Below are 25570 nucleotides of genomic sequence, written 5' to 3' on the forward strand. Positions count from 1 at the left end.
GGCATATTGCATTAAGAGGCCCTGTTATGTATACACATAATTAAAATGCTATTTCAGCATACATATGTTTCAGGGGCCCTGTTTTAGTATTCACACCATTAAGAGGCACTGGTTCGGCAAAGACGTTAAATCACCCTTTTAAATATATATACCATGAAAGGCCCTGTTGAGTATTCACATCATTAAAAGCCCTTTTTCAGAGTAAATATGTTAAAAAAATCTGCTCAATATACACATCATTAAAGGCTCTGTTTCCCCCTAAAAAATTCTAAAAGAAAAACATGTTTAAAATACACATCATTAAAAGGTTCGGTTTCAGAAAAAAAACGTTTAAAAATCCTGTTCAGTACGCACATCAATAAATGGTCATGTTTCAGCAAGAAATGGTATAAAACCCTGTTCAATATATATGTCATTATAAGGTCCTGTTTCACAAAAAAGTGTTAAAAAACCCTTTTCGATATATACATCATTACAAAGCACTGTTTCAGTAGACAGATAATGACAATATTACCCCATTAAGCTGTGACAATTCTTTACAAAACAAAGGTCTCCTTTGGGAAAACAGAAATCTGAATTTTGTGGTATGATCAATTCATCATCATATCTATATCCTCAAAGCTGAGTTTTTTGAAGATTTTCTGCTATAGGCACCACAGTTCCTGGAATAGGAGACAGTTTGATTGGGCTCTCTCAGACTGTATTCTTGTAATTGATTGGCTAACAACACTTAGTATAGTACGTATAGTATCTGACAGGCTCCATACCGATTATGAGGTTCCTCTTCTGTGAAAAAGATATGCTCATATTTCAGGTACTAAATGAAACTATTGTTTATTTTACAATTATCCTAACATCATCTCAACATGGCCTTTTTCACCCCTTGCATGACAGTCCCTGTAAACAACAATTGGAACAGGCCAGGCCTAGACTCAACAGAACACTACCACGAAATATGCCTTTCTGTGAGCTTTGCAAAAGGGTTGTATCAATATAGAAACAGAAGCTTTGTTACATTAGAGATAAAGAAGGATTGTAACATTAAAGGCTGAAAATTGTAACTTTAGATAAAAAGGATTATAATGTTAGGGAGTCAGAAGGATTGTAATGTTAAAACAGAAGAAGGATTGTAACATTTCAGATGCAGAAGGATTGCAACAACAGAGACTAAAAGGGATCATAACACCAGAGAGGAATAAGGTTTGCAACATTAGAAAGTCAGAAGGATTGTCACATCAGAGACTAAAAGGGATCGTAACACCAGAGAGGAATAAGGTTTGCATCAGAATGATTGTCACATCATAGACTAAAAGGGATCGTAACACCAGAGAGGAATAAGGTTTGCAACATTAGAAAGTCAGAAGGATTGTCACATCAGAGACTAAAAGGGATCGTAACACCAGAGAGGAATAAGGTTTGCATCAGAAGGATTGTCACATCATAGACTAAAAGGGGTCGTAACACCAGAGAGGAATAAGGTTTCCAACATTAGAGAGGCAGAAAGATTGTCACATCATAGGCTAAAAGGGATCATAACACCAGAGAGGAATAAGGTTTGCAACATTAGAGAGGCAGAAAGATTGTCACATCATAGACTAAAAGGGATCGTAACACCAGAGAGGAATAAGGTTTGCAACATTAGAGAGGCAGAAAGATTGTCACATCATAGACTAAAAGGGATCGTAACACCAGAGAGGAATAAGGTTTGCAACATTAGAGAGGCAGAAAGATTGTCACATTATAGACTAAAGGGATCGTAACACCAGAGGAATAAGGTTTGCAACATTAGAGACGCAGAAAGATTGTCACATCAGAGACTAAAGGGATCGTAACACCAGAGAGGAATAAGGTTTCCAACATTAGAGAGGCAGAAAGATTGTCACATCAGAGACTAAAAGGGATCGTAACACCAGAGAGGAATAAGGTTTGCAACATTAGAGAAGCAGAAAGATTGTCACATCATAGACTAAAGGGATCGTAACACCAGAGAGGAATAAGGTTTGCAACATTAGAGAGGCAGAAAGATTGTCACATCATAGACTAAAGGGATCGTAACACCAGAGGAATAAGGTTTGCAACATTAGAGACGCAGAAACATTGTCACATCAGAGACTAAAGGGATCGTAACACTAGAGAGGAATAAGGTTTGCAACATAAGGGAGGGAGGATTGTAACATCAGTAAGACTAACATCACTCAGGAAGAAAGATTGTAACATTACAAAGGCTGAAGAGTTGTAAGCCTTCTAAATGTTAGGGACTTCAAACCTGGTCAATCATGGTCAGATTTATTCTTTCAAAAGTGAAATGAAACTAATGTTGAAGACACATGTATATTGTGTGTATTAGGTGTTGTCTTAAACTTTACAGTGAGCCTAATACAATAATATATATATATATATATATATATATATAGTACATTGTAGAACCTTAAATGTAAGGTATTTGCCACACAATGGCTAAGAGACAAAGTTACACACCATACAAAGAAAAGAGGCAATATTAATCCCCTCTACACAAATTCTGCGACAGTTAAAAATCCTTAAGATGTTATCACAAGTTTCGAGTGTCACCAGTGTACACTCCCCGATAAGACTAACACAAATTATACACTATGCCAAGTGTATCACTGTCTTCTGATTGGGCCATGCTCTGGCAATATCCTCCCTGTAACTATTTTCGCGTGATAGACACTTCTTTGAAATGTGTGCTTCACAAACACTTTAACACCTGGTGGACATCTAAGTTACACTGAATTAAGATATACTAGATGCTGGCAAGGGGACATAACTCAAGCTGCAGTGACATGATGTAAAGACAAACGGGTGGTTAGAGCACTCCCCTTGATAGATGGAGCAAGAATGGATGCCGGCCATGAAACCCTAATCAGCTGCGTAACTCAGAAACTCAGCCACGATGAAGTACTGATAACATCTTTAACTTATCTTGTCTGGGTATCAAAACATGAAGTCATGCTTAACATCCGCACAATGGACACCATTGTTCTGGGTGGAGGCTGAAACCAATCACATGGCGTAAGAAATCACTGCCGTTGCGTCTAGCAGAACTAATAGGCCTTTTGTATGACAAATTGTCTGTAAATTGTCGCACACACAATCACACGTACTGAGGGAACATGGCTGATGTTATCAGTGAGCTAAGGTTCTCTGTTGCATTTCACCAGGTCGGGTGGACTATCATGTATTTTTCTTCCACTGTAACAATGATCAGCAACAATGGTCTGAGGGAAATGTCTACTGCGAGAGCAACTCCCCGACCAACCCTCTACTCTCATTAATGCCTCTCTTCAGACTTTGGCAACATTTAACTTCACTAACTAGCCCTTATACTAGACATGTAAGGACACCCTATAATAGGAGTCTGAGAACACTAACTTAATAAAGTCTTTCATAATCAAGACATGTGTATCTCTTTAGATTATCAGGACCTAATTAATCCCATCTTGATTAGTTTTCCCATACTGGGATGACCTTCTTAAACAAGAAAGATTAATTCCAAGAAACTATTACTTCAATCCACATGAAACGTTTACTTCAATCCACAAGAAACTATTACACCAACCTGCAAGAAACAATTACTTCAATCCATAAGAAACTATTACTTAAATCCACAAGAAACTATTACACCAACCCACAAGAAACTATTACACCAACCTGCAAGAAACAATTACTTCAATCCATAAGAAACTATTACTTCAATCCACAAGAAACTATTACACCAACCCACGAGAAAGTTTTACTTCAATCCACAAGAAACTATTACTTCAATCCACAAGAAACTATTACTTCAATCCATAAGAAACTATTACACCAACCTGCAAGAAACAATTACTTCAATCCATAAGAAACTTTTACTTCAATCCACAAGTAAGTATTACTCTAATCCACAAGAAATATTACTTCAAAACAAAAGACACCATGACTTCTCCTTTGTATTGAAGGAATATTTTCCTTTCTGTGAAAGTTATACTTTTGGCAAGATTGAAGGAAGACTTTCTGGAGATTAAAGTAAATATCTCAATCCAAAAGAGAGATTTTCCCTAACATCTACAGAAACCTTCACGTCACACAGGACCCCCTACTGTGTAGTCCAACTTCAGTAACACACCTACCACAAGGAAGACTGTAACCAACGTTGTAAATCCATAAAATTCTGATTTCTTTTTCCCAGCTAAATATGGATATGGTTACCAAGGCACAGTGTGCCAATAGTCAGTCCTTGTTATACATGCTACTACAGCAGAAGCTCTCTAAACCGGCACTCATGGGGACTGAAGAAATTCTCCGTTTAAGACAATGTGCCAGAATGTAGAGGTGGTGATAAATGTACAAGCCATGAACAGGATCGAGATTTTATACCAGTGTTGACAAACTGCCAGATTGGACAGATGCCGGTTTTGACAGCTTCCACTGTACATCCATGACAACTACTGACAAGCAGCTTCAGTCATAAATCACGTCACAGGAAGCCTCACATTTATTACCCACAGGGTTGCACAAATCATAATATTGTATGTGCATAAAGGCAAATATGAGTTCACTACTGTATTGTATGCATCATCCAGACAGCCAGCACTGTTGTTGTCACTTGGACCCAAAATATATTGTGATGTATGGTCGGAATAAAACAATGTCATTGCTGAAGATTTTGATGGTATTTGACAAGAGCAGTTTTCTAAGATGCTGTCAGTGCATTTTCTAACTGGATGCTAGAAAGAACTAAGGAATAATAAGTGTAAGATTCATGCATGAAGACTCTTTGTCAGAATTCATGCATTGCCCTAGTTCTGGCTCTGGAAGCACAAGGATTCTGACAATAAAATCAGTATGAAATACCTGAGTGGGTAAAACTAGTAACATATGTACAAATCGAGATCTTCACACGATGGACTTCTTGGACATTATTGTTGCTGCCACTTGTGTTAAACACTCATTCACTCATAGGGAGCAAAGATCAATTATTACATTCCTCTATTGGATTCTGGTGGCAAAGGGGTGGGTGGGTAGCTGAGTGGCTAAACGTTCAAGATGTTGTAAAGGAAGATTCCACACACTGGTACAATACCTGACGACCGTGATATTGCAGTAATAATGCAATAAAGTGTGTTAAACATCACTCACTCACTAATCCTGATGAGTTTTTCTTCAGAGATCTCTGATGTGATCGATATGGACAGTAATTGGTGCATGTGGATGTTTGGTGAAACGAAAAGGTGTTAGCAAGTTTTTCAAAAACCTACCTTAGAAGATCTGGGTTAAGATTTGTTTTCATCAACCCATGATTCTCATTGGAGGCAAGTAACAGGATCGGGTGGTCAGAGACATCAATCACAGGTTTGTCTGGTTCACATTTGATCATTTACAGTTTACTGTCAAGTAGCTGGAAAATTGCTAGGTGGGGCATTTACTAACAAAGAAATCTTTTAAAACCCTTTTCATCACAACATTCTAGCTGTATAGAAAGTAACTCTATCAACATTGTGACATAACAAACACGCCAGAGTTTCATTCCCTTATAATCTGCACCAACTGACCTTCTGATTGTGTCTCACCTGACTGAGGTAGGTTAATGAGATTTACCTGGTGGCTCTACCACACAGCTCCTTGAAACCAAATGCCTTGGAATTTCAGCCACGTACAATTCAGCAGCACGGTGATCCACACAAAGTCAGGATATAATCTGATTAATCTTGCCATGGCACTACTGAGTGATGGCCTGCGAACAAGGGAATAACAGATACCTCGTTTGTTACCTGACTGATCCCATCAGAGCTAATCACTGCTTACCTGTGCCAACAAGTGGGTCGGGCCTAGAGCACCTGCGACATTAATCGGCCTGGAGCAATCAAAATAGTGGCATATCATATAAACATGATTTGAGGGACCTAGTTCCAATACAATTACCATGAGACAAACAGTCAGCTGTGTGGATATACAACCAATCTTAACAGAGGTTTTTGAAAAAGGGCCATGGACAGTTTTCACACGTTTTCATGCGAGTTCTAATAGCGTGTGTGTGTGTATGCATGTATGCATGCATGCGTGCTTGTGTAGGTACTCTTGAACCACCTATATCCACCTGTGCATATTAGATTGATAAAGCATATAGTTCTCTTCAAGTTTTTGGCAATTTATATATTTGGACTGATAGAGAATATTAAATGTCTTTTGCAGTGTGGAACTTGATGAGCTCCTGAACGTTTACAAATTTTTTGTAATGCAATTCAATTTTAAAATTTGACATCAAGTTCCAATTATTGTTGTACATAAGGCAACAACATCTTTAATGTATAGCTGCATGGACCTGAAGCACATGATATTTTATATTTTAACACCCTATACTAGATCAACTGCTTATTTTTGAACTCATGTTCTGTATTTAACTAATATATCAGCATCATATAATATCTCACAATGAAATATGGTTCATTTGTTTCCTGATCAGTGGATCTGTATGGCTGCCAGCTGTTATTCTCTACTCCCTGAGGAACATAATGCATTCTAACATCCATATATTGAACATTAACTTCTTAGTGAACATAGGCACCTGTTACCAGTAAGTCACTTGCCCATGTTGACACTCGTATGTCCCATGTGGGAACACTTATGTCTTTCAAGAGTGAGTGAGTGAGTGAGTGAGTGAGTGAGTGAGTGAGCGTGAGAGCGAGCGGATTTTGTGCCCGCGGAGAAGTGCAGGCTGCCCCAGCTTCTACAACAAAAAGATATGATTACACAATGTCTTTTCAGACAAGAATACACTTAAAAGTATTCTTCATTGGAGTCAGGTGATGAAAACTGTATGTAACAAGCTTAACATGCAGTTTAACATACTGGAATCTTCAAAGTGTCAATTGTAGGTCACCAAAATCAATTGGGCCCTGCGCCTTCCCTAGATAAAGCTTGGGAAACTTGGAAGAAAATCCAGTGAACAGTTCTTGAGATATCTCAATGAATGCAGTTTCACATGGTGAAATCTTTAAAGTGTCACCATGACCTTGAAAATCAACTGAAGGTCACCAAAATCAACTGCGCCCTGTGCCTTCCCTAGATAAAACTTGGTGTTGAATATAAGGAAAATCCAGTGAACGGTTCTTGAGATATCTTGATGACAAGGTAAAATGCTGAAGTCCCCTTGTGACCTTGAGATGAAGGTCAAGGTCACCAAACCTGACTGAGACCTTTCTTTTACTGTGATAAACCTAGACACCAAATATGAAATGAATCTAGTCAACTGTTCTTCAGATATTCTAATTTGTATGTATGTATGTTCAGACAGACGGAGCCTAATACTATATCCCCCGCTTCACGCTAAACATGTGGCAGGGGATAACAAGCAGTACTAGTCTGTGTCATACCACAGTGTAGACTTCACACTGGTCAGACAAGCCTACACACATATCTCGATACTGACTATGGTTATATAAATAAACAGAACATGTCTGTGTTATATGACAGTGTAGACTTCACACTGGTCAGACAAGCCTACACACATATCTCGACACCGACCGCAGCTATATTTATAAGAGATAACAGTGTTATACAACAGTGAGACCACACACTGGTCACCATCGCCTGACATCCCCAAGCTAGTATCCTCTTCAATACACGATAGTTCTACATTTAAGACAAAAGCTGGCATGCCAGACAGGGGCCTATAAAATTCCATCAAACTGATTGATTCAGTAAGCATATGCACTTTCCAACTCTCATAAAGCTGTCTTGATACTCCCTCTGCTGCTAGCAAAACTACAGGGAAATCATAGTGAGTTCTGCCTACACTGATAAATTGGCACCATCAGCTTCTGAATAATGGGACAAGGCTTAATACACAAATAAGCGAGGAACTGTTGGCAAAAGACATTTAAATTCAAATCACAAATAAAATAGTTCCATTTGCTGTCGAATTTCTGACTGATGTAGATGTGGTAACGTGGATGATTTCATTTGAAGTCTTCTGGGAACCTGCTAAAAAAAACTGAAACATTTTTTTCCCAATAGTCTGGAACACAGAGTCAACATGTAAGAAAACCAGCCAGGTTCCCCACTACAATACAGGCACAGCACAATCCCTATAACCACCAAGTGATGGAAAAAGTCGTGTGCAATCACATTTAAACCTCTAGGGCAGAAGACGTATTGATTGCATTTATTTTCGACTCGTACAATTTGTCGATAAAGGTTTTTAGTTACATCCAAGTCTCATCCTCCATTTTTGCCTCCATAATTTTTTTCTATCCAGTATCGGAGACTAAATAAGCACTTAAAAATCAGCAAAAACAGTCCCATACACGAACTGAGAAAAACACACTCATAATTCTAATTGTCCCAAACATTACCCTTCCAATTCAAACAGTGAAAAACTGTTATTACCCAGCATGCAGTATGTATCAAGTCAGACACATCTGCAAATATTCCAAATTTGATTTAGCGATGGGGATGATGTTGAACTGTTTTCTGCATCCTGGGGCTGCAGCTAATTGTTTTCAATTACTTGGTTCGATACACAGCAAACAATACGTTGTGTTCCAAAAGAGCAATTCCCTTGGGGGATATTACGTTTTATCTCTTTTAGTCACCCTCAGACGTTTTCATCCATGTCTTTAAAATTCAAAAGTCTGTGAATACAAGGTAATTATTACACAGCTGTTCTATTAAAGTCGAAGGTCAAGTGATTGCCAAAAATAACGACACGTAATAGATTTTCATGACGATGATAATTGTGTATCGTGTTTCCGTCTCTTCCGTATCTTAACGGTCTCTTTAATCAATTAAATTTGTGAAATATGATACAGAACCTGAGACTCAGGAGATTGACGACTGTCAAATTGGTGGTGCAAAAATGTGTTACAAAGTAAATTTATGTCTGGTTAATGATGGATAATTAGCAGAATCAGATCATATTTTAGGAAGTGTTAAAATATGATAATAAATGATAATTCAAAAAATAAATTGTTCTCTTGTTACTAATTTTAGAGTTAGAATTTCAACATTAGAAAAGAAATATCAATTTGGGCTTTTAATATCAGAGAATAAATTTCAATACAGGAAAAATATGATGATGTATTTTGTTCCATAGAAACAAAGTTTTCATGCTGTTTTGGTACTGATGTCATTGGACATGAAAATATTGATGCGATGGTAAAATGTCAGTACTGTAATATCTAGTGAGAGCTGTAACAATGCAGCAATAAATCACAATATGAAGCTCATGATATGACATACATTTACAACCCCTGTATTGCAATACATATGCTAAACCACATTATAATTTATGTTGAAGTGAATGTATGTCAGTAACAACAAACTGCTCCAGAACCAGTCTGTTCAAGAACCAGTTTGTGCATACTGGCTCTCTAGGACTGCCTGGTTAGCACAATCTTCAGAGTGTCCCAAGATATGTTTTTCTCCCTCCAATATCCTACCTTAGTTTGCTGAAATTTAAAAGCATATGATTCAGGGTTGTGACATCCCTATGAAAATAAAGAGCATGAACTTACTGTTTCAGGATACATGTTGTATAACACCCACATTATACAGATATGTATTGCACCTTCACTGTAACATTGTATCTATACAAATTTATGAACAAAAGAAATATTAATATCATATTAATTCACTTCCAAGAAGGTTCACATTCATTCAGATCACCTTAAGTTAAGATTGAACAAGACAAGGCAGAAAGTTCAATTATTAAAATTCAGTTAGTCACCTTGATTTAACTTTAGTATTACATATGAATCTACAGAAGCAACTTTTTATCCATACACTTGCAAAATACTTAACCTTTTCCATTGATGCAATGATGTCATGATGTGTCAATAGATCAATACTAATACTGTTGTGATCAGTCAGTTAGATTACCATAAAGTGCTGGGTTATAACTGATCATCAGTAACCCTTGCTTGTTATAACAAGGTAAATAACGGGATCGGGTGATCAAGCTTGCTGACTGGGTTGACATATGTCATTGGTCTCCAACTGAGTGAGTGAGTGAGCAAGTTTAGTTTTACGCCGCACTCAGCATTATTCCAGCTATATGGCAGCGGTCTGTAAATAATCAAGTCTGGACCAGACAATCCAGTGATCAACAACATGAGCATAGATCTGCACAATTGGGAACCGATGACATGTGTCTACCAAGTCAGCAAGCCTGACCACCTGATCCTGTTAGTCGCCTCTTACGACAAGCACAGTCGCCTTTTATGGCAATGGTCTCCAGTTGCATAGATCGATACTCATACTGTTGATCACTGGATCCAGAGTTAATTATATACAGACTGTTGCCATATAGCTGGAGTATTGCTGAGGGTGGTGTTGAACAACCAACCAACCAACAAACCAGTCAGTTATAACATTTGCACTCAGTGGCTCATCATCCATGATAACCATGGTTCATAAATACCATGTATTATTCATAGGTTTTGGGAAGCGGTGGGGGGCAGTCTAGTGGTTAAAGCTTTTGCTCATCACACCGAAGACCTGAGTTTGATTCCCCACATGGGTATAACCAGTGTTTGCAATACTTTAGTTTACCAGCTGGCCACCAGGGCCTGCTGCTACCTGTTGGTTTTAAAATCTACAAGCCCTGACTGAAATCTGCAGGCCCAATAAAAGCAAAATTGACTACACTGTACACAGTTTTACTCTGTTCCTACAAGATCAAGTGAAGCCTATGGCACACAGAGGAGTTTTTATTTGTCAGGTTGGTGTTGACAATCCTACTCCACAGCACTGAAATATCAGGAAGCGAAACCTCTGCATCAGTTATCATAACATGATGGGTTGTGGATGATTCCTGAACGTAGTTCAAAAGGATTTGGTATGAAAGGGTAATTATGTTTGTTGCTTAATGCACGACTCCGCAATGTTCCATCCGTATGATGGTAGTCAGTAATAGTCGATTGTCCCAGACAATCCCGTGATTGACCTCATGAGCAGCATCGACACAAGTCGGACAAGAGGCTTCACGCATATCAACCAAGCCAGAGAGTCTGGCCCGTGGAACCCGTATTGCGTCTTACAACAAGCATGGGTTGCTGATGACAAATTCTAGTGTAGCTCTTCACAGTTTGGGTTTGTTGAAATTATTTCATTGTTGTATGTATTATACACATTTCATGTTTAACTCTCTCTGTAGCCTACTGCCTGAAGCATTCACTCATCATGCCGAAAACCAAAGTTCGATTCCTCACTTGGGGACAATGTATGAAGCCCATTTTCTGGGATCAAACACCATTTTATTACTTGAATATTGTAACAAACAGTGTAAAACTACTCTCAATCAACATAAATCTCACTTCGAAAAGAATTCTGATACCCCATTTGCAAAATCAGTGGTAAATAATCATCTCTTTGTGTTATGGAAACAAGTGACTTTAATCCCATAGCAAGGAAGATATTCAATAACAAACCATGATCAGGTGACGTCTGCTGCTATTCACAATTACCGAAAGGTCAAAAATGTAATTATATTATAGAACATGTATCTCTGATAAACTTACAGGACTTGTGAAAATGTTAAGAAATAAAGAAATGGCTGTTGAAGACAGACACCACCAATCACACTTTCAAGTTTTAATGTCACATGATGTTGTGTATTTCTTGTTAACACTGCAGCTGTCAATGGACCATTTAAATAGTTACAGCCAATCTGGACCTGATGATGCAGTTATTATCAGCAATGATTCATGCTGTCAGATATCAACTAAGACTAAATCCAAACCCCTGACCCATTAAGTCGCTTCTAATGCCTAGAAAAGATCAGTGGAGACCAATTTTGTACCAAAATCTTCACTCAGTGACACAATCACTGCAATACAAAAACTGACATTAACGTTGTAACACATCGTATTATTTGCCACACCAAAACACTATCTTCAAGTCTCTGAGTCTCTTCAAATAACAGCATTTCTTAAAATATACTGATTGAAAAAAAAACCAAGGGAACACATTACATACAAGCATTCCTTTATTTATTTGCAGATTTAGTGAGTGAGTTTGGTTTTACACTGCTTTTAGCAATATACCAGCAATATCATGGCTGGGGATACCAGAAATAGGTTTCACAAATTCTACCCATGTGAGGAATCTAACCCAGGTCTTCCGAGTGACAAGCAAATGCATTAAACACTAGGCTACCCTACTACAGGTGAAGAAACCTGAAAAAGAACAGAACACTTGTGATATTTGTGTGTTTCCATCAGTATATTTGTGACATGACTGAACAGAAGAGAGAAGACAAAGTCATCAATATCCCTCGCAATGGCAAAATTCTCCTAATGATCTACAAGTTATGATTATGTCCAATGATTTGGTTTGTATATGCAGTGGACTCTGGCAATATCGGCCTCTGTAAACACCGGCACTCTGTCAACATCAGCATAAAGTTTCAATCCGGCCGAAATGCACTTATTTATCATTTAGAAACATCTGTAAACATCAGTTTCTGTCTACTCAGGATATCGGCATTGTTTTTTCAGTTCCAAAGAACAAATTGTTACGAAAACGAATCCATAAAATCAGCACATGACAGACACCGCAACCGTTTGATGCAGTCGGGTCCAAATGATGTAACAACACAATTCGTGGTTACTCTCGAGATTATTTACAAACCTGTTGTGTCAATCAGTCTCTTGTTAATTAGTGAGTGGTACATGCTACTTACACAGAGTGACAAATAGTGGGCAGTTTGATTGGAAAAATGTGCAAGCGTATACACGTTGTTGATTTGTGGGTATTTAAGGTAAAATAAAATATTGTAACAACAGAATTCACAAGATTATTCAAAAACAGGAAGTGTCAATCAGTTTCTTGTTAACAACAAAAAGTGCAGCTGATAGACTTAGATAACAACACCTCGACCCACACACAAAGCACTAGCATCAACATACGGAATTGGCAGATAGATGTGTCTGATATTCTTTTCTTTTCAATGAATAAACATGAATGTGCATTCAGACACTACCTTGTTACTTATTCAATCATATTGTTAAGGTTTAAGTGACAGTACGATAGTGAGCTTCCGGTGTGTTTTGGCATAATAAGCAAACTGCCCATTCCAGCACTCTGTCAAAAGCGGTATTTTTATTTGGTCTCGAGTGATGCAGGTATTGATAGAGTATACTGTACAAAAGTAGAAGGAGAGTACTGAAACGCTTTAAAACTTCTGCTCCAAAATCAATTAATGTCTAAGTCAAACTTGTTGCCATGGGAACACAAAAATATTTTATTCAGAATTCCAAAACTACAAAAAAAAAGTACACCACTAGATCTATCTATAAGTTTGGTGAAGAAACATTTTAAGTTCTGCTCTAGGAAAGACAAATGTACATGGACATACACCAAACATGCAGAGTTCATTTCAATACTACCTGCAAACGTGTTGTGGGGGATAAAAACGTAAATCTGTTAATACATTATTCATGACTACCATTCTATACTTGTTGTAAAAAGTGACTGACGGGATTGGGTGGTCAGGCTCAGTGACTTGGTTGACACGTCATCGGTTCCCAATTGTGCAGATCAATGATCATGTTGTTGATCACTGGATTGTCTGGTCCAGACCCGATTATTTACAGACCGCCGCCATGTAGCTGGAATATTGCTGAGTGAGGCGTAAAACTAACTCACTCACTCTAAAGATATTGAACAGCGTCTATTCTAGGACGAGCGATTCGCGCTAATAATGATCAAATTGTGCCTCATAAAAACAGAGCGCAAAAAGGTGCACATAGCAATTTGCTCCCTAACTACCTTTCAAAAAACATATGAAAAAAGCTTTATGTTGACAAGGAATGACTTTTTAAATCGGAGTTCGCCACAGAGTCAAGTTCGAGTGGTGACATGTAAACATAACAGAGCATCGACCCTTGTTTAAAACCACTATCGGCAATGGGGAAACGAAATTCCATTCATATCAGTATGAGAATAGATAACATTTTTCGATGAAGTTATGATTTGATTAATTAACTAATTGACAACATTAGACTATGCACTCTAAACATAAGTGCTTGTGTATAGCACTTGCTAAACACAGTTTCGTCAATCTTTTTTAGAACATCAGTTTTAGCTTCGTTTTCGAAATCAGACAATATTATCACTTGAAGTTGAAGACGACCAATGAATACGAAATTCTTATTTACAACGGTTTGTGGTAATTTGGCATGAATAATGCCACGCAAAAGAATGAAAATAACTAACTTTTTTGCACAAAATACTACTGAGAAAGCAACAGTGTCCGCCATGTTTCCCCAGACCGATACGTCTGTTAAGGAGACATGTGAATCGAAAGGCGAGCAAAACCCTGAGACTGACACTGGTCCCTCCGATTCTTAAAAAAAACAAACCAAGTGTTTTTCAGAAAAAAATGGTTCCAAGAATGGCAATGGCTCTCTCAAAATGAACTTGGTGCTATGATATGTGGCCATTGTAGCCAAAATAAAATGAGCAATAGTTTCACTGGTGGTGGTTGCAATAAGTTTCGTACATCCACTCTATTTTGAAAGACGGTAATACAGGTATTCCCCCTACATTTTCCAAATCCCCCCTCCTTTTCTTGTACAGGGGCAACAAATTCCCTCTAGGTTTTCAGTTCTAGAATAGACACTGATTGAAAGACCTCACCATAGGAGTTTCACTAGGGTGGTCAGCGATATCACTTTGGGTTTTCTTCTCACATGTATCAACATGTTGTGATATCAATATAAAACTCTGCATGGTGATCTTTAGTATGGTATACTGAGACTGTACATGGGGAATCAAACTTGGTGTATTCTGATATTTAATATATCACCACAAGATGATAAAGTTACAACTATCTGAGTCTTGCCAAGGGTATTTAGAAGAAAAGCGGGGTAGATTCTATTTATTATCAAAAATCACAACTGTGATCACTGGATTGTCTGGTTCAGAGTTGATTTTTTACAGACTGATGCCATATGTCTTGAATATTGCTGAGTGTGGCGTTACATAACAACTAACCAACAATAAACCAGTCACTGATAACATTTGCACATCATTTCATTCATTAATACCATGTATTATCCATAGGTTATTAGGGTATTGGGGTAGCCTAGTGGTTAAGGCATTCACTTGAGGACCTGGGTTCGATTCCACACATGGGTAGAATGTATGAAGCCCATTTCTGGTGTCCCCTGCTGTGACATATCTGCTGCTGGAATATTGTTAAAAGCAGCGTAAGATATACTCACTCACTTCATTTTTATTGTGACATCGGATGATGATGATGTCATAGCTAAAGATTGTTGACTTTACCAACAAACCTATGTTTCCGATGTAACAGTTTTCCACTGGGGAGTTCTAAAGCATCAGGTATTCATAACAAAAAAATCACTCTCCATTAGTTTTCAATGAAAAATGTTCATCTCTGAATTGGACTTGAAGTGCAGCAGCGTCTCCGCACTGTGATGTCATCAAGTTAATGATGTCATAGCATTGTCATGGTAAAGCACAAAATCTGCTGTCAAGATTGTATATCCTAGGAGATAAGGTTTGATCTCATACAAACAATATCTCCTGTGGAACAGAGTTTTTGATGATAAATGCTAAACATCCCTACTGGGATGTCAGGGACAGGGCCGGGGATGATGGATGGCTGATTCCTCATCACTCACCTCGACCCCTCTCTGTGTCCTTGATGATGGTGTGATAGTCTTCCTCAGACTCATTGCTGGCCTCCTCAGCACTCCACAGACAGCTTGATGTTGCTATTGGTCGCCATGACAACCAGTTTGGTGTTTTTTTCAAAAGCGATGCTGAATGGTTCACTGAAACAGAAAATGAATATCATTACTAATCTCGAAGCCAACAAAACTTTGGTGATACCCACTAACCTTTTGTGCCCATCCCCCACCTCTCCCACAAGAGTTTACGTGTTGGCTCTTACACCACTTTTAGTAATATTCCAGCACTATCATGGCAGAAGCCAAAACGAAATATGCTTCACACATGTGAAGAAGAACCCTTCAGTGGGATGAGAGAATGCTTTAACCTCTAGGTCACCCACCACCTCCTATCCTAGAGTGAGAGTGAGCGTGTCATGGTGGTGGACTCCAGAAATCGGCTCCACACACTGAATGGAAAAATAAAGCAACTCAAGGTTAAGGCATACATATAAGTAAGTTTCAACATTAATTACAAGAAATACCAACAGGGTCAGATAAACAATGATTTAAGTCAAGGCATTTCATTGGTTGCAAAGACTGATGGCATCTTTTAGTTTTGGACAGTTAAAGGGGATGGCCAGAACAGATTTTGCTGGTGTTGACGGGAAATGTGCCGATCTTGTCGGGGAGTGGAGACTTTAGGAAGAATGCTCCCAGGAAGGTCATCTGTGGTCTGTGTTGCATGGTATTAGTGCTGGACATGGTAAATGGTTGTCATGTTTACATTGAAATGACGCAAAAACATCTTGGACTGACACTTTGGCTTTCAAATGTCCAATAGCTCCGTTTCTCTCCTTTGTGTTAAGCGTGGCATTGATATACAAGGAGGGATAGGCCAAATTTGTGAGCACACTAATGGTGGTGACAATTGGTGAATGCTGTATTTCAGCAGAAATGTGTGCATGATACCCACTTGTTCATTTGTGTGGCCCGTTTTGGTGATTCATGGTACTGATGTTTTTTACTTGAGCTTTCAAAAAGATTTTTAATAACACCGTCAGCCTTTGCTCTATGCCAAAAACACAAGGGTTGAGAGTTAGTTCCTGTTGGTTAGAAAAACTTGCCTTTCTTATGTGCATGAGTATATTAACTCACTCTGTGCCTGGACATGTATTTTACTGTTTGTTTGTTTGTTTCTTATATACACACGGATTCATTTATTACATAGTCACTTAATCTTACAATAACAGAACTGTCATGTTGGAACTTAAACACACAGGACCATGTACATGATGCAACTGATTTTCTGCACCAAGAAACTCCCCAGGTAGCACTCATAGTTGACCAGATGTTGGCCCAACATTGGCAAATGTTGGGCCAAAGTTGGGCCAACTATGAGTGCTATCTGGGTCTTCTGCTGGTGGAATTGGTGGTATGGACCATTAGTCTAGTAAGATGACCATGAGCTGAATGATACAGCATACACATACGTGAATATAAAGCACCTGTAAATTTTGATAAAAAATTGCAACTATTTACTGAAGCTGTTGGTACAGTATACTTTTACAGTTGTACAACATTTCTGAAGCTGTTGGTAGATTAAATTGTTTCCAGTTTACTTGAAGTTTTGATCTGGGCCCCGTTTCACAGAATTCTCATAAGCCTAATATCATATAAGTTTTCTCTTAGCCATTGTACCTCCTATGCTGTAACAGGACCTACGGATGCTACAAGTAAAGTTATGAGATCTTGACTCTTGAGAGCTTTGTGAAACAGGTCCCTGGTTAGTAGTCATAATACTAGTTGTTTGTTGTTCAAACTCACACTTTGAGGCCTGTAAGTAATAAACTTTCAACAACTATATATGTATATATTGTCAAGACTTTGTTTCAATGCCTGTGTCAGTTATACATTGAGTGGATGAGTGAGTGAGTGAGTGAGTTTAGTTTATGCCACACTCAGCAATATTCCGGCAGAATGGCGGCGGCCTGTGAATAACCAGTCATGGACCAGACAATTCAGTGATCAACATCATGGCTGTTGATCTCGGCAACTGGGATACGATGACACGTGGGAAAGATTTCCGAGTGTAACCCCCGTTTTCTTTTTTTAAAGTCATTCTATGTCTTGAAATAGATGGTTTTATAGAAGGCTTATCCCAAACCTAACCCTAATCCTAACATTGAACCTAACATAATGTTAAAGGGGCACTGATGCGGAGCGAATAATGCTTCTCGCCAACGGTCTAATTACGAAAACAGACTGCAAATTGGTCAGCGCCCACTCCTTCGACCGTGACGGACAAAGGAACTGGGCTCCTGTCCATATTAGCAGAATTTCTTCACCTAAACAGTCAGGAGGCCGGATGCCCATCACATGCCATTTGTTTAAAATATCCATGATATTCCTTGTCTGATTGTAACCATATATCCCAGCAGTGTAGTTCTTTTTGGATGATTGGATGGTATACTTACTGATCCAATTTGATCCTATTTCTGTGTTTTTAACCTCGATATTTAATCATGTTACATGAAAATATGATGTCTACAGGCACGTAGCAAGCCATTTGTTTCAGTACGGAAGATTGCAAAGCTTTATGTTTAGATAGTTTTGAGTGTTGGTTGAGCTGTGATAGCAAATAGCATACGTAAATTTTGGTAGCTATGGTAGCTACAATGGTTTATTATTTATGATAATAAAACACACAGTTGATTTATTTGAATTCGTAAACAAAAAAACCCGATGACTTTGCCTTTGGTAGAGAAATCTGAAAATTGTCTTACGTAAAAAAAAACTTATTTCACCTATTTACCCAATTACACAGCAAATGCCTGTGTGTATTCCTTATGTAACGAAATTCCGTTGGTATCCTCAAAACAGTTTCGGCCCATAAGTGTTTTCAGGCTGCATGCGACACAGAGATTACATCTTCCTTGCTGTAACTCACGTTTGATGGTGTAAACCTACACGTGTTATTTGTCATCATTCTCTTGATGGTCAATTCATGAATTTATAACAGGTATAATTAGTAGCAACACCACTTCAGTTACTCAACAAAGGTTCCCATTTGGCATTTCTCCTGTCTGGAGTAAATACTCAACATTATAAATTAAGGTCTGTAATGGCAAATGTATTGTATGTTATGTAATATGTGCAAGTAAGTGATGCAAGAGGGTTTATCAGCTGAGTTACAAAAACAAACATCGATGAAAGGATTAACCGATAACACACTGATTGATTAATTACTTTTATCTTCTAGCGGATTTGTCAAAAGGCAGTGTGTGTAGATGACTACACCCTGTCGTAAAGTGTGAGTGCAAAAACAACATCCTCCCTTCAAAGAATTAACCACCCTTGCGTTGATTGACTGATTGCTCATTATTGGTTAACTAAATTACTTAGAATAGTGGACATCATACAGTTAGTTGCCAGGTGTGCTATCTTGGGAGACCAATGAGAGGTTTATCTAGTTTTCACCAACGAAAGACGTGAAACGATGTGTTACTTTTTCGCAAATGAGACAGTTGTAAGACACGCGACACAGAGCAGGATTATTTACCAGCTGCAGATGAATGGAATACGATTTCTTTTACGTGGATATTGATGGATACATTCCTGAACAAGGTAGTAGCCTGACATTGTTGCTATCAAATTAGTCTGTTTTACATTCATTATTTGTATTTTGTTTTAATTTATTTGTTGTAGCATTCAGCAGAATCTGTATGACAGAAAACACACACTAGATCGCGTATGTGTGTGAAATAGGATCCACATTGGCAGTCTATACAATGTATAAATGTTGCTGTTATGTTAGAAATTTACTATGAGTATAAGCAAATCGTATGTTCTTTTATTAATTTTCAGAATCATACAAATATGACAATAAACTAATTAGGGTTATGACACAAAAAATAGAGACGTACATTGGCTTCGTTATTTTTCCGTCCTAATAGTTTTTTACCATTTCTACCACTGGCAGATGATTAACCTTCAAAGTGTTTCATTTGTTTTCCTAATACATTTGTGATGAAGTACAAATGACTTCACCTCAGTTGATCTGTCTATAATTAAACTATCAATTGCGCTTACGGACTGCGCAGTAGAGGTCACTAACCAGTCACGAATTCTGGGATATTATCCGGGTACTCACGGGAGAAAAACAATAACAAAAGTTTACACCAGTCCACGGAAATTGCTCCGCATCAGTGCCCCTTTAATTCTAAACCCTAAACCCTATCCCCTAGAAATAATCATAATAAACCGATTAAATTTCAAGCGGGGGTTACGGGTGGAACTCTTGCCGCAGAGTCGTTGACAGGTATGCACTGTGGAATCTAAAGCCCGTGCACTACAACACCACAACATCCAAGATCAAACACAAAACAATCGCAGTTTTAATGTGTTTCGTCATGTTTTGCTTGATACACGTATAATCATGTGTCTTTTAAAATGTTGAGACTGTCATACCTGTGCAAATACGTTTTGCCTGTGTTGTTTGTCTCAAGTGCTGACTAAACAGCCTTGTGGTGATGTGGCGACAGTGTCTCAACGCCAAGATCGACCGGGTCTGCCGACACACACATGATCTTATGGAGGCTGCCATGTTGGAAAGTTCAAACGCTTATGGCCAATCACTGGCGGCGACACATCACGGTTTGTCTTAACAACGTGAAGCGGCTGTGGCTATACACACGACATAGTGTATATAATGGTCTTATATACACGACAAGACAATGTCGTGTATATAAGTCTGTTATATGCACGACGGTCCTTTTATATAATCCTGCCATTCACACTGCAATTAACTAATTTATTATATGGTAGCATAATAATTGATAATGAAGAAGTTTTTTGCGTCACTACCAGTGTCGACTCAAATGTCTGTCTAAAAATTGAAGTTATGTACAAATGCTGTGTAGATATATTTTAGGGGCTTTTATCAACCGGTGTACAAGCAATCTACCAATCACAGTATATTGTACCACAATACACACGATGTCGTGTATATAGACGATTCGACGTGAAGCGGTGATTCTGCTGCTGAGGATAGACTAACAACTAGTCTCTGAAATGAAGATATTTTACTGAAACAAAAGTTCATAGTAAAAAGTAAAATAATATAATATAATAAGCCCTGAGCCTTTCTTCATTTTTAGAAGCTAAGGAAATCTAGACTTGCCAAATTTTCTAGACTTGAGTGGGCTTTCTTGGATATATTAGCTTCGGGGTCTGTACGACCTGGGATAAACTACAACTATCTGTACAACTCTCTATATATAGGCTCCCTGGTACGACAGACTACTGCTGAAGATAGCGATGTATGTGATTTACCAAACTTTCTCTTAAACAGTAAAGGTTGTGACAGAAACCTTCATTACATTAAAAAAAAAACAAAAAAAACGCATCATGTATTTTATGTAGAGATATATGTATATAACGTTCCACTGAATCAAGCGGCCTTCTGTAATAAAAAAACCACAATCAAATCTTCATCTGCAAGGTTTATGGATGTCAACCTCTTTATTGTGAATAACACGATGTTTCGGAGCGTATGCATGCTCCGTTATCAGGTGAATGGTGGGAGTATGGTGGGGCTGACATCCGTAAATCTTCACTTTCTTGTGGAAACAATGCTTCCCAACAGTATCCAACAAAGTTTATATTTACTTATTGACACCTAACAAACATCAAATGTAATATAGAAATAAATGTTGAAGTAACACACATCACTGCTGACGTAAAAAAAGATACTTACTACCGTTTTCACGTAATACAGACATCTTTTTGACGTAATACAGACATCTTTTTGACGTAATACAGACATCATATGTTTACTGTTTTGACGCAATACAAGCGTTATTGTTAACACAATACAGGGATCTTTGGTGATGTAACACAGAAGCCATTGTTGACGAAACACACGTATGAATATTGAGATACTACGTGTAACTTTGGTAACGTATGAGTAGCACATGCACTATTGTTGTGGCAATATATGTACCATTGTCAGCGTAATACAGGTATTGTTTGGACGCAATACAGGTAACATTAATTGTTAACACTAAAAAGGCATTATTGGCCACGCAATACAGAAAAGAAATATCGTTGATGTTATCCAGAAAACACTGTTGACGAAACGAAGAAAACACTGTTGACGTAATGAAGAAAACACTGTTGACTTAATGAAGAAAACACTGTTGACATAATGAAGAAAATATTGTTGACGTAATGAAGAAAACACTGTTGACGTAATGAAGAAAACACCGTTGACGTAATGAAGAAAAAAACTGTTGACGTAATGAAGAAAATATTGTTGACGTGATACAAGGATCATTGTTACATTCATCAGTCATACTTAAATCAATCTTCGTTTTGCACGTAATGCAGGTAACATTAATTGTTAACTTTAAACAGGCATTATTAGGATCACAATACAGAACAAAAATATCGTTGATGTTATCCAGAAAATACTGTTGACGTAATGAAGAAAACACCGTTGACGTAACAAAGAAAATATTGTTCACGTAATGAAGAAAATATTCTTGACGTAATGAAGAAAATATTGTTGACGTAATGAAGAAAATATTGTTGACGTAATGAAGAAAACACTGTTGACGTAACAAAGAAAATATTGTTCACGTAATGAAGAAAATATTATTGACGTAACAAAGAAAATATTGTTGACGTGATACAAGGGTCATTGTTACATTCATCAGTCATGGCGTAAATCATTTCTTCGCTGTTCACGTAATACAGAAAAAAATATTGATGTAATAAAGATAACATTTCATGAAAATTAGCGTTGCCGAAGTTCATACCACGAATGTAACCTATTCTAATCAGCCATTGTTGATACACGATCCCCATTTACGTCATCATATCGTGTGCCGCACGTCTTACGCGTTTGTGTACGGCGACCTTAATTAAACCCATTCAGAAACATAACTGAAATGTACAAATGGCACTGCAATGGGGGAAGTGGCGGCTGACGTTGAACCCAGGATTATTGCGCTTATGCACCAGCATGCCAATGCGTGTGCACACGTACGTGTGTACGTTCATATACGTTTGCCTCTACTTGGTGGATCTAAAGCTGGTTTTACAGTGTAAGCACACTGACATTCAAAATAAAAGTACTGGCTTTGACCAATTGTGCTGCCATGTTACTGATGTTTTAATGCCACGGTTTTGTGGTATGGCGCGGAACGGGTTACGACCTTTAACAGACAAACTATTCGCTCGTGCATGGAAGCGGTCCTCTGAAATAAATAGTGAGAGAGTTTAGTTTTACGCCGCTATTAGCAACAGTCCAGCAACATCGCGGCGGGGGACACCAGAAATGGATTTCACATATTGTAATAATGTGCTGAATCGAACATGGGTCTTCGGCGTGACGACCACTAGACTACTTCACCTCCCCTGCGAAAAAAGAACATACGGAATCAAATACTACTTATGAGACACTCAGCCTTCAAATGATTATAAAGTGAATGCACGTATTGTATATCTTGCAGTGCTCCTTTAATAATCGTGATATTAGTCGTCATGGGGTGTCTTGTAGTGGCTAGTAAGGGGGAGGGGGGTGGAGACGAGAGTTTCACAGTACACACAATGCTAGGACCGATCTAGATCCAGACTGTCTGATTAGAGATCTGTATGGGTTGGGAACCATTGATGGCGGTAACCAGTTATTGCGAGATTAAAATAGATTGTCCAACTTGAATTACATGCAATAAACGATGGCTGCAGAGAAGTCGACCAGACGGTGCCTGTCTGATTGGTAAAGATTGGTCCATACGGCACCGTTAAGAGAAGGAACCTCTGGGCCATCACCTTAACACATGTCAAGTCAATTCCTGTTATTCTTTTATGGTACCATGCAATGGTTCTGCCACTAATACCGTTAGTCTGTGTTGTTACAAGAACATTATGGGCTTCAACGCGCCATTCTCAGTAACCCTGCTGGTTTGGTAGAGACAATATGGTGCTTGGTCTTCATATTTTTTTTTTCTTGAGAGGGGGGGATTGATTTCCTAATGGCGACATCTGCGGACACCCTCGCCATAGTTGATGTAAGTATACAAAGCGTCTCATAGTAACATGGTAGCAACCGCCAGTTCCATCCAAGAACTTGAAGTAAATATTACTCATTGAACAATTAAAACCAGAGCCTGATTTCTGTAGAACGAATACATAAACTTCTGGGTTGCACCAGTCCAGGTGGATGATCAGAGCTTTGGTCAACGCCGTTTGGAACAGCACGTTTCAACTTAATATATGAGAAGAAGGTTGGATGAAGAATTTGAGAGAAGGAAATACTAGTATTGCTGCTTAAAGAAGCTACTTAACTGATTATCCTGGCGCTGTTAGCACACAAAATATATATACAAAATCATGATATCATGATGTCAATAACTTGGATGTGACATCACATCACTCGAATCCTTAATTAGTTACACGCCAAATCCAAATGTCCCACAAAACATTTGGCTAACAATTGGTCTTCCGCAAAACATGCTTGTCCGTCTGGAAAAGCAGGACTACAAGGTTCTGAATCAAATGCTTGTCGTAAAATGCAACAAAGCGTAAACCAAAATGTCGATGCTCATGATGTTAATCACTGGATATTATGATACAGACTCAGTTAGTTGCAGAGTGAGTCCGTGTAACTGGAATATTGCCCTGTGCAACGTTGATAAAGATGACGCTTATAATACAATTACATGTATATCAGTTCTTGTGTAACGTTACAAAGTGGAGGTGGAGCAGTCTTGTTGTTAAAGCTGTCACTCGTCACGCTGAAGACCTGTGTTCTATTCTTCATAGTGCCGCCCATTTCTGTTGTCCGCCGGCCCCTGGAATATTGTTAAAGGCTGCATGAAACCAGTCATTCACTCACTCACCCCCTCACTTTGTTGCAGTAAAAATCATACTGATGACAGTTTCGTTTAATACGACCCTTGTGCAGTCAACCATAGCAACTCATAATCAACATAAATCATCTAGGATTCAAAGCCAGGTTCAGTGGTTCATGTGACGACAAAGGGACATAACATCTCAGAGAGAACAGCTTAAAAATCCGCTACGATCGTAGGACAAGATGGTCTTTTCCATGAACAACTCAATCCCAGGAGAAAATCACCCTGCAGTTCCATACGATGTTCCTCGTAAAGCTTTTGGAAAAAATGGACCCGTCTGAAACCACGGCCACTGGATGTAAGAACCCATTTTTTCACAACGATTTCGGGACGAAAAGACCCATTTGAAACCATGTTCCTTGGACACAATGACCCTGACTTCATGCATGCAGCTATTCTCTGACCATGAAACCCAGTCACTCCACAAGATGTTCTTGGACAACAGAACCCATTCTACGCTGTGGACCTTCATTGATTTTCAAGGGACCCGCTTTACACTACGATCATCTGACAAGATGGCCCATTCCATGTATGAGCTAATCACTAGACCAACAGATCCAGTGTCCGTAAGACACTCCCTGGATAAAGAGACCCCTTTAAAACCAAACACGCCCCTTGGACAAAAGAAAACCTCGTCAAAGTCATAGTTGTCCGTTCGCCAATCCCGAACCTCACTTTAATTTTGACTTACCATGCCCAGTGCAGCGTTGGGGATGAAAGGGAACAAGAAGCAAAAATCCGAAACGTCAAACTCAACGGCATGTTAACCCCGTACAACCAGGCCAATTTATTTTTTATCCTTTTCATCACAAAAGTAAGTCCGTATCGTCAGTCCACGCCATGATCTGGAGGCTGAACGGACGCAGTGCTCACATAAACAGTATCACAGCGTTAGAAAGCACGAAACCCAGATCTGCTGCAGGGCTATCAGGATATTTTCAAATTAGATGCTAGGAATCTGACATAACGTAGCACTGCTTCTCTCAGCTGCTGACACCTGTTTTCAGGCTT

General features: G+C 38.6%; 1 protein-coding gene across 1 annotated transcript in view; it reads right to left on the bottom strand.

Moving 5' to 3' along the window:
* The window catches only part of LOC137273963 (heat shock protein 75 kDa, mitochondrial-like), an 81533-nt gene extending 60858 nt beyond the window's left edge, over positions 1 to 20675 (bottom strand). Inside the window, exons 1-2 of the mRNA XM_067806890.1 lie at positions 20109 to 20675; positions 15651 to 15803 (exon numbers count right to left, since the gene is read on the bottom strand). Coding sequence (XP_067662991.1) covers positions 15651 to 15803; positions 20109 to 20244 — 289 coding nt within the window. The 5' untranslated portion in view covers positions 20245 to 20675. The remainder of the gene's footprint in view (positions 1 to 15650; positions 15804 to 20108) is intronic.
* Between the last annotated feature and the right edge of the window lie 4895 nt (positions 20676 to 25570).

This window comes from Haliotis asinina, chromosome 2, assembly GCF_037392515.1.
Source record: "Haliotis asinina isolate JCU_RB_2024 chromosome 2, JCU_Hal_asi_v2, whole genome shotgun sequence".
NCBI classification, from domain to species: domain Eukaryota; kingdom Metazoa; phylum Mollusca; class Gastropoda; order Lepetellida; family Haliotidae; genus Haliotis; species Haliotis asinina.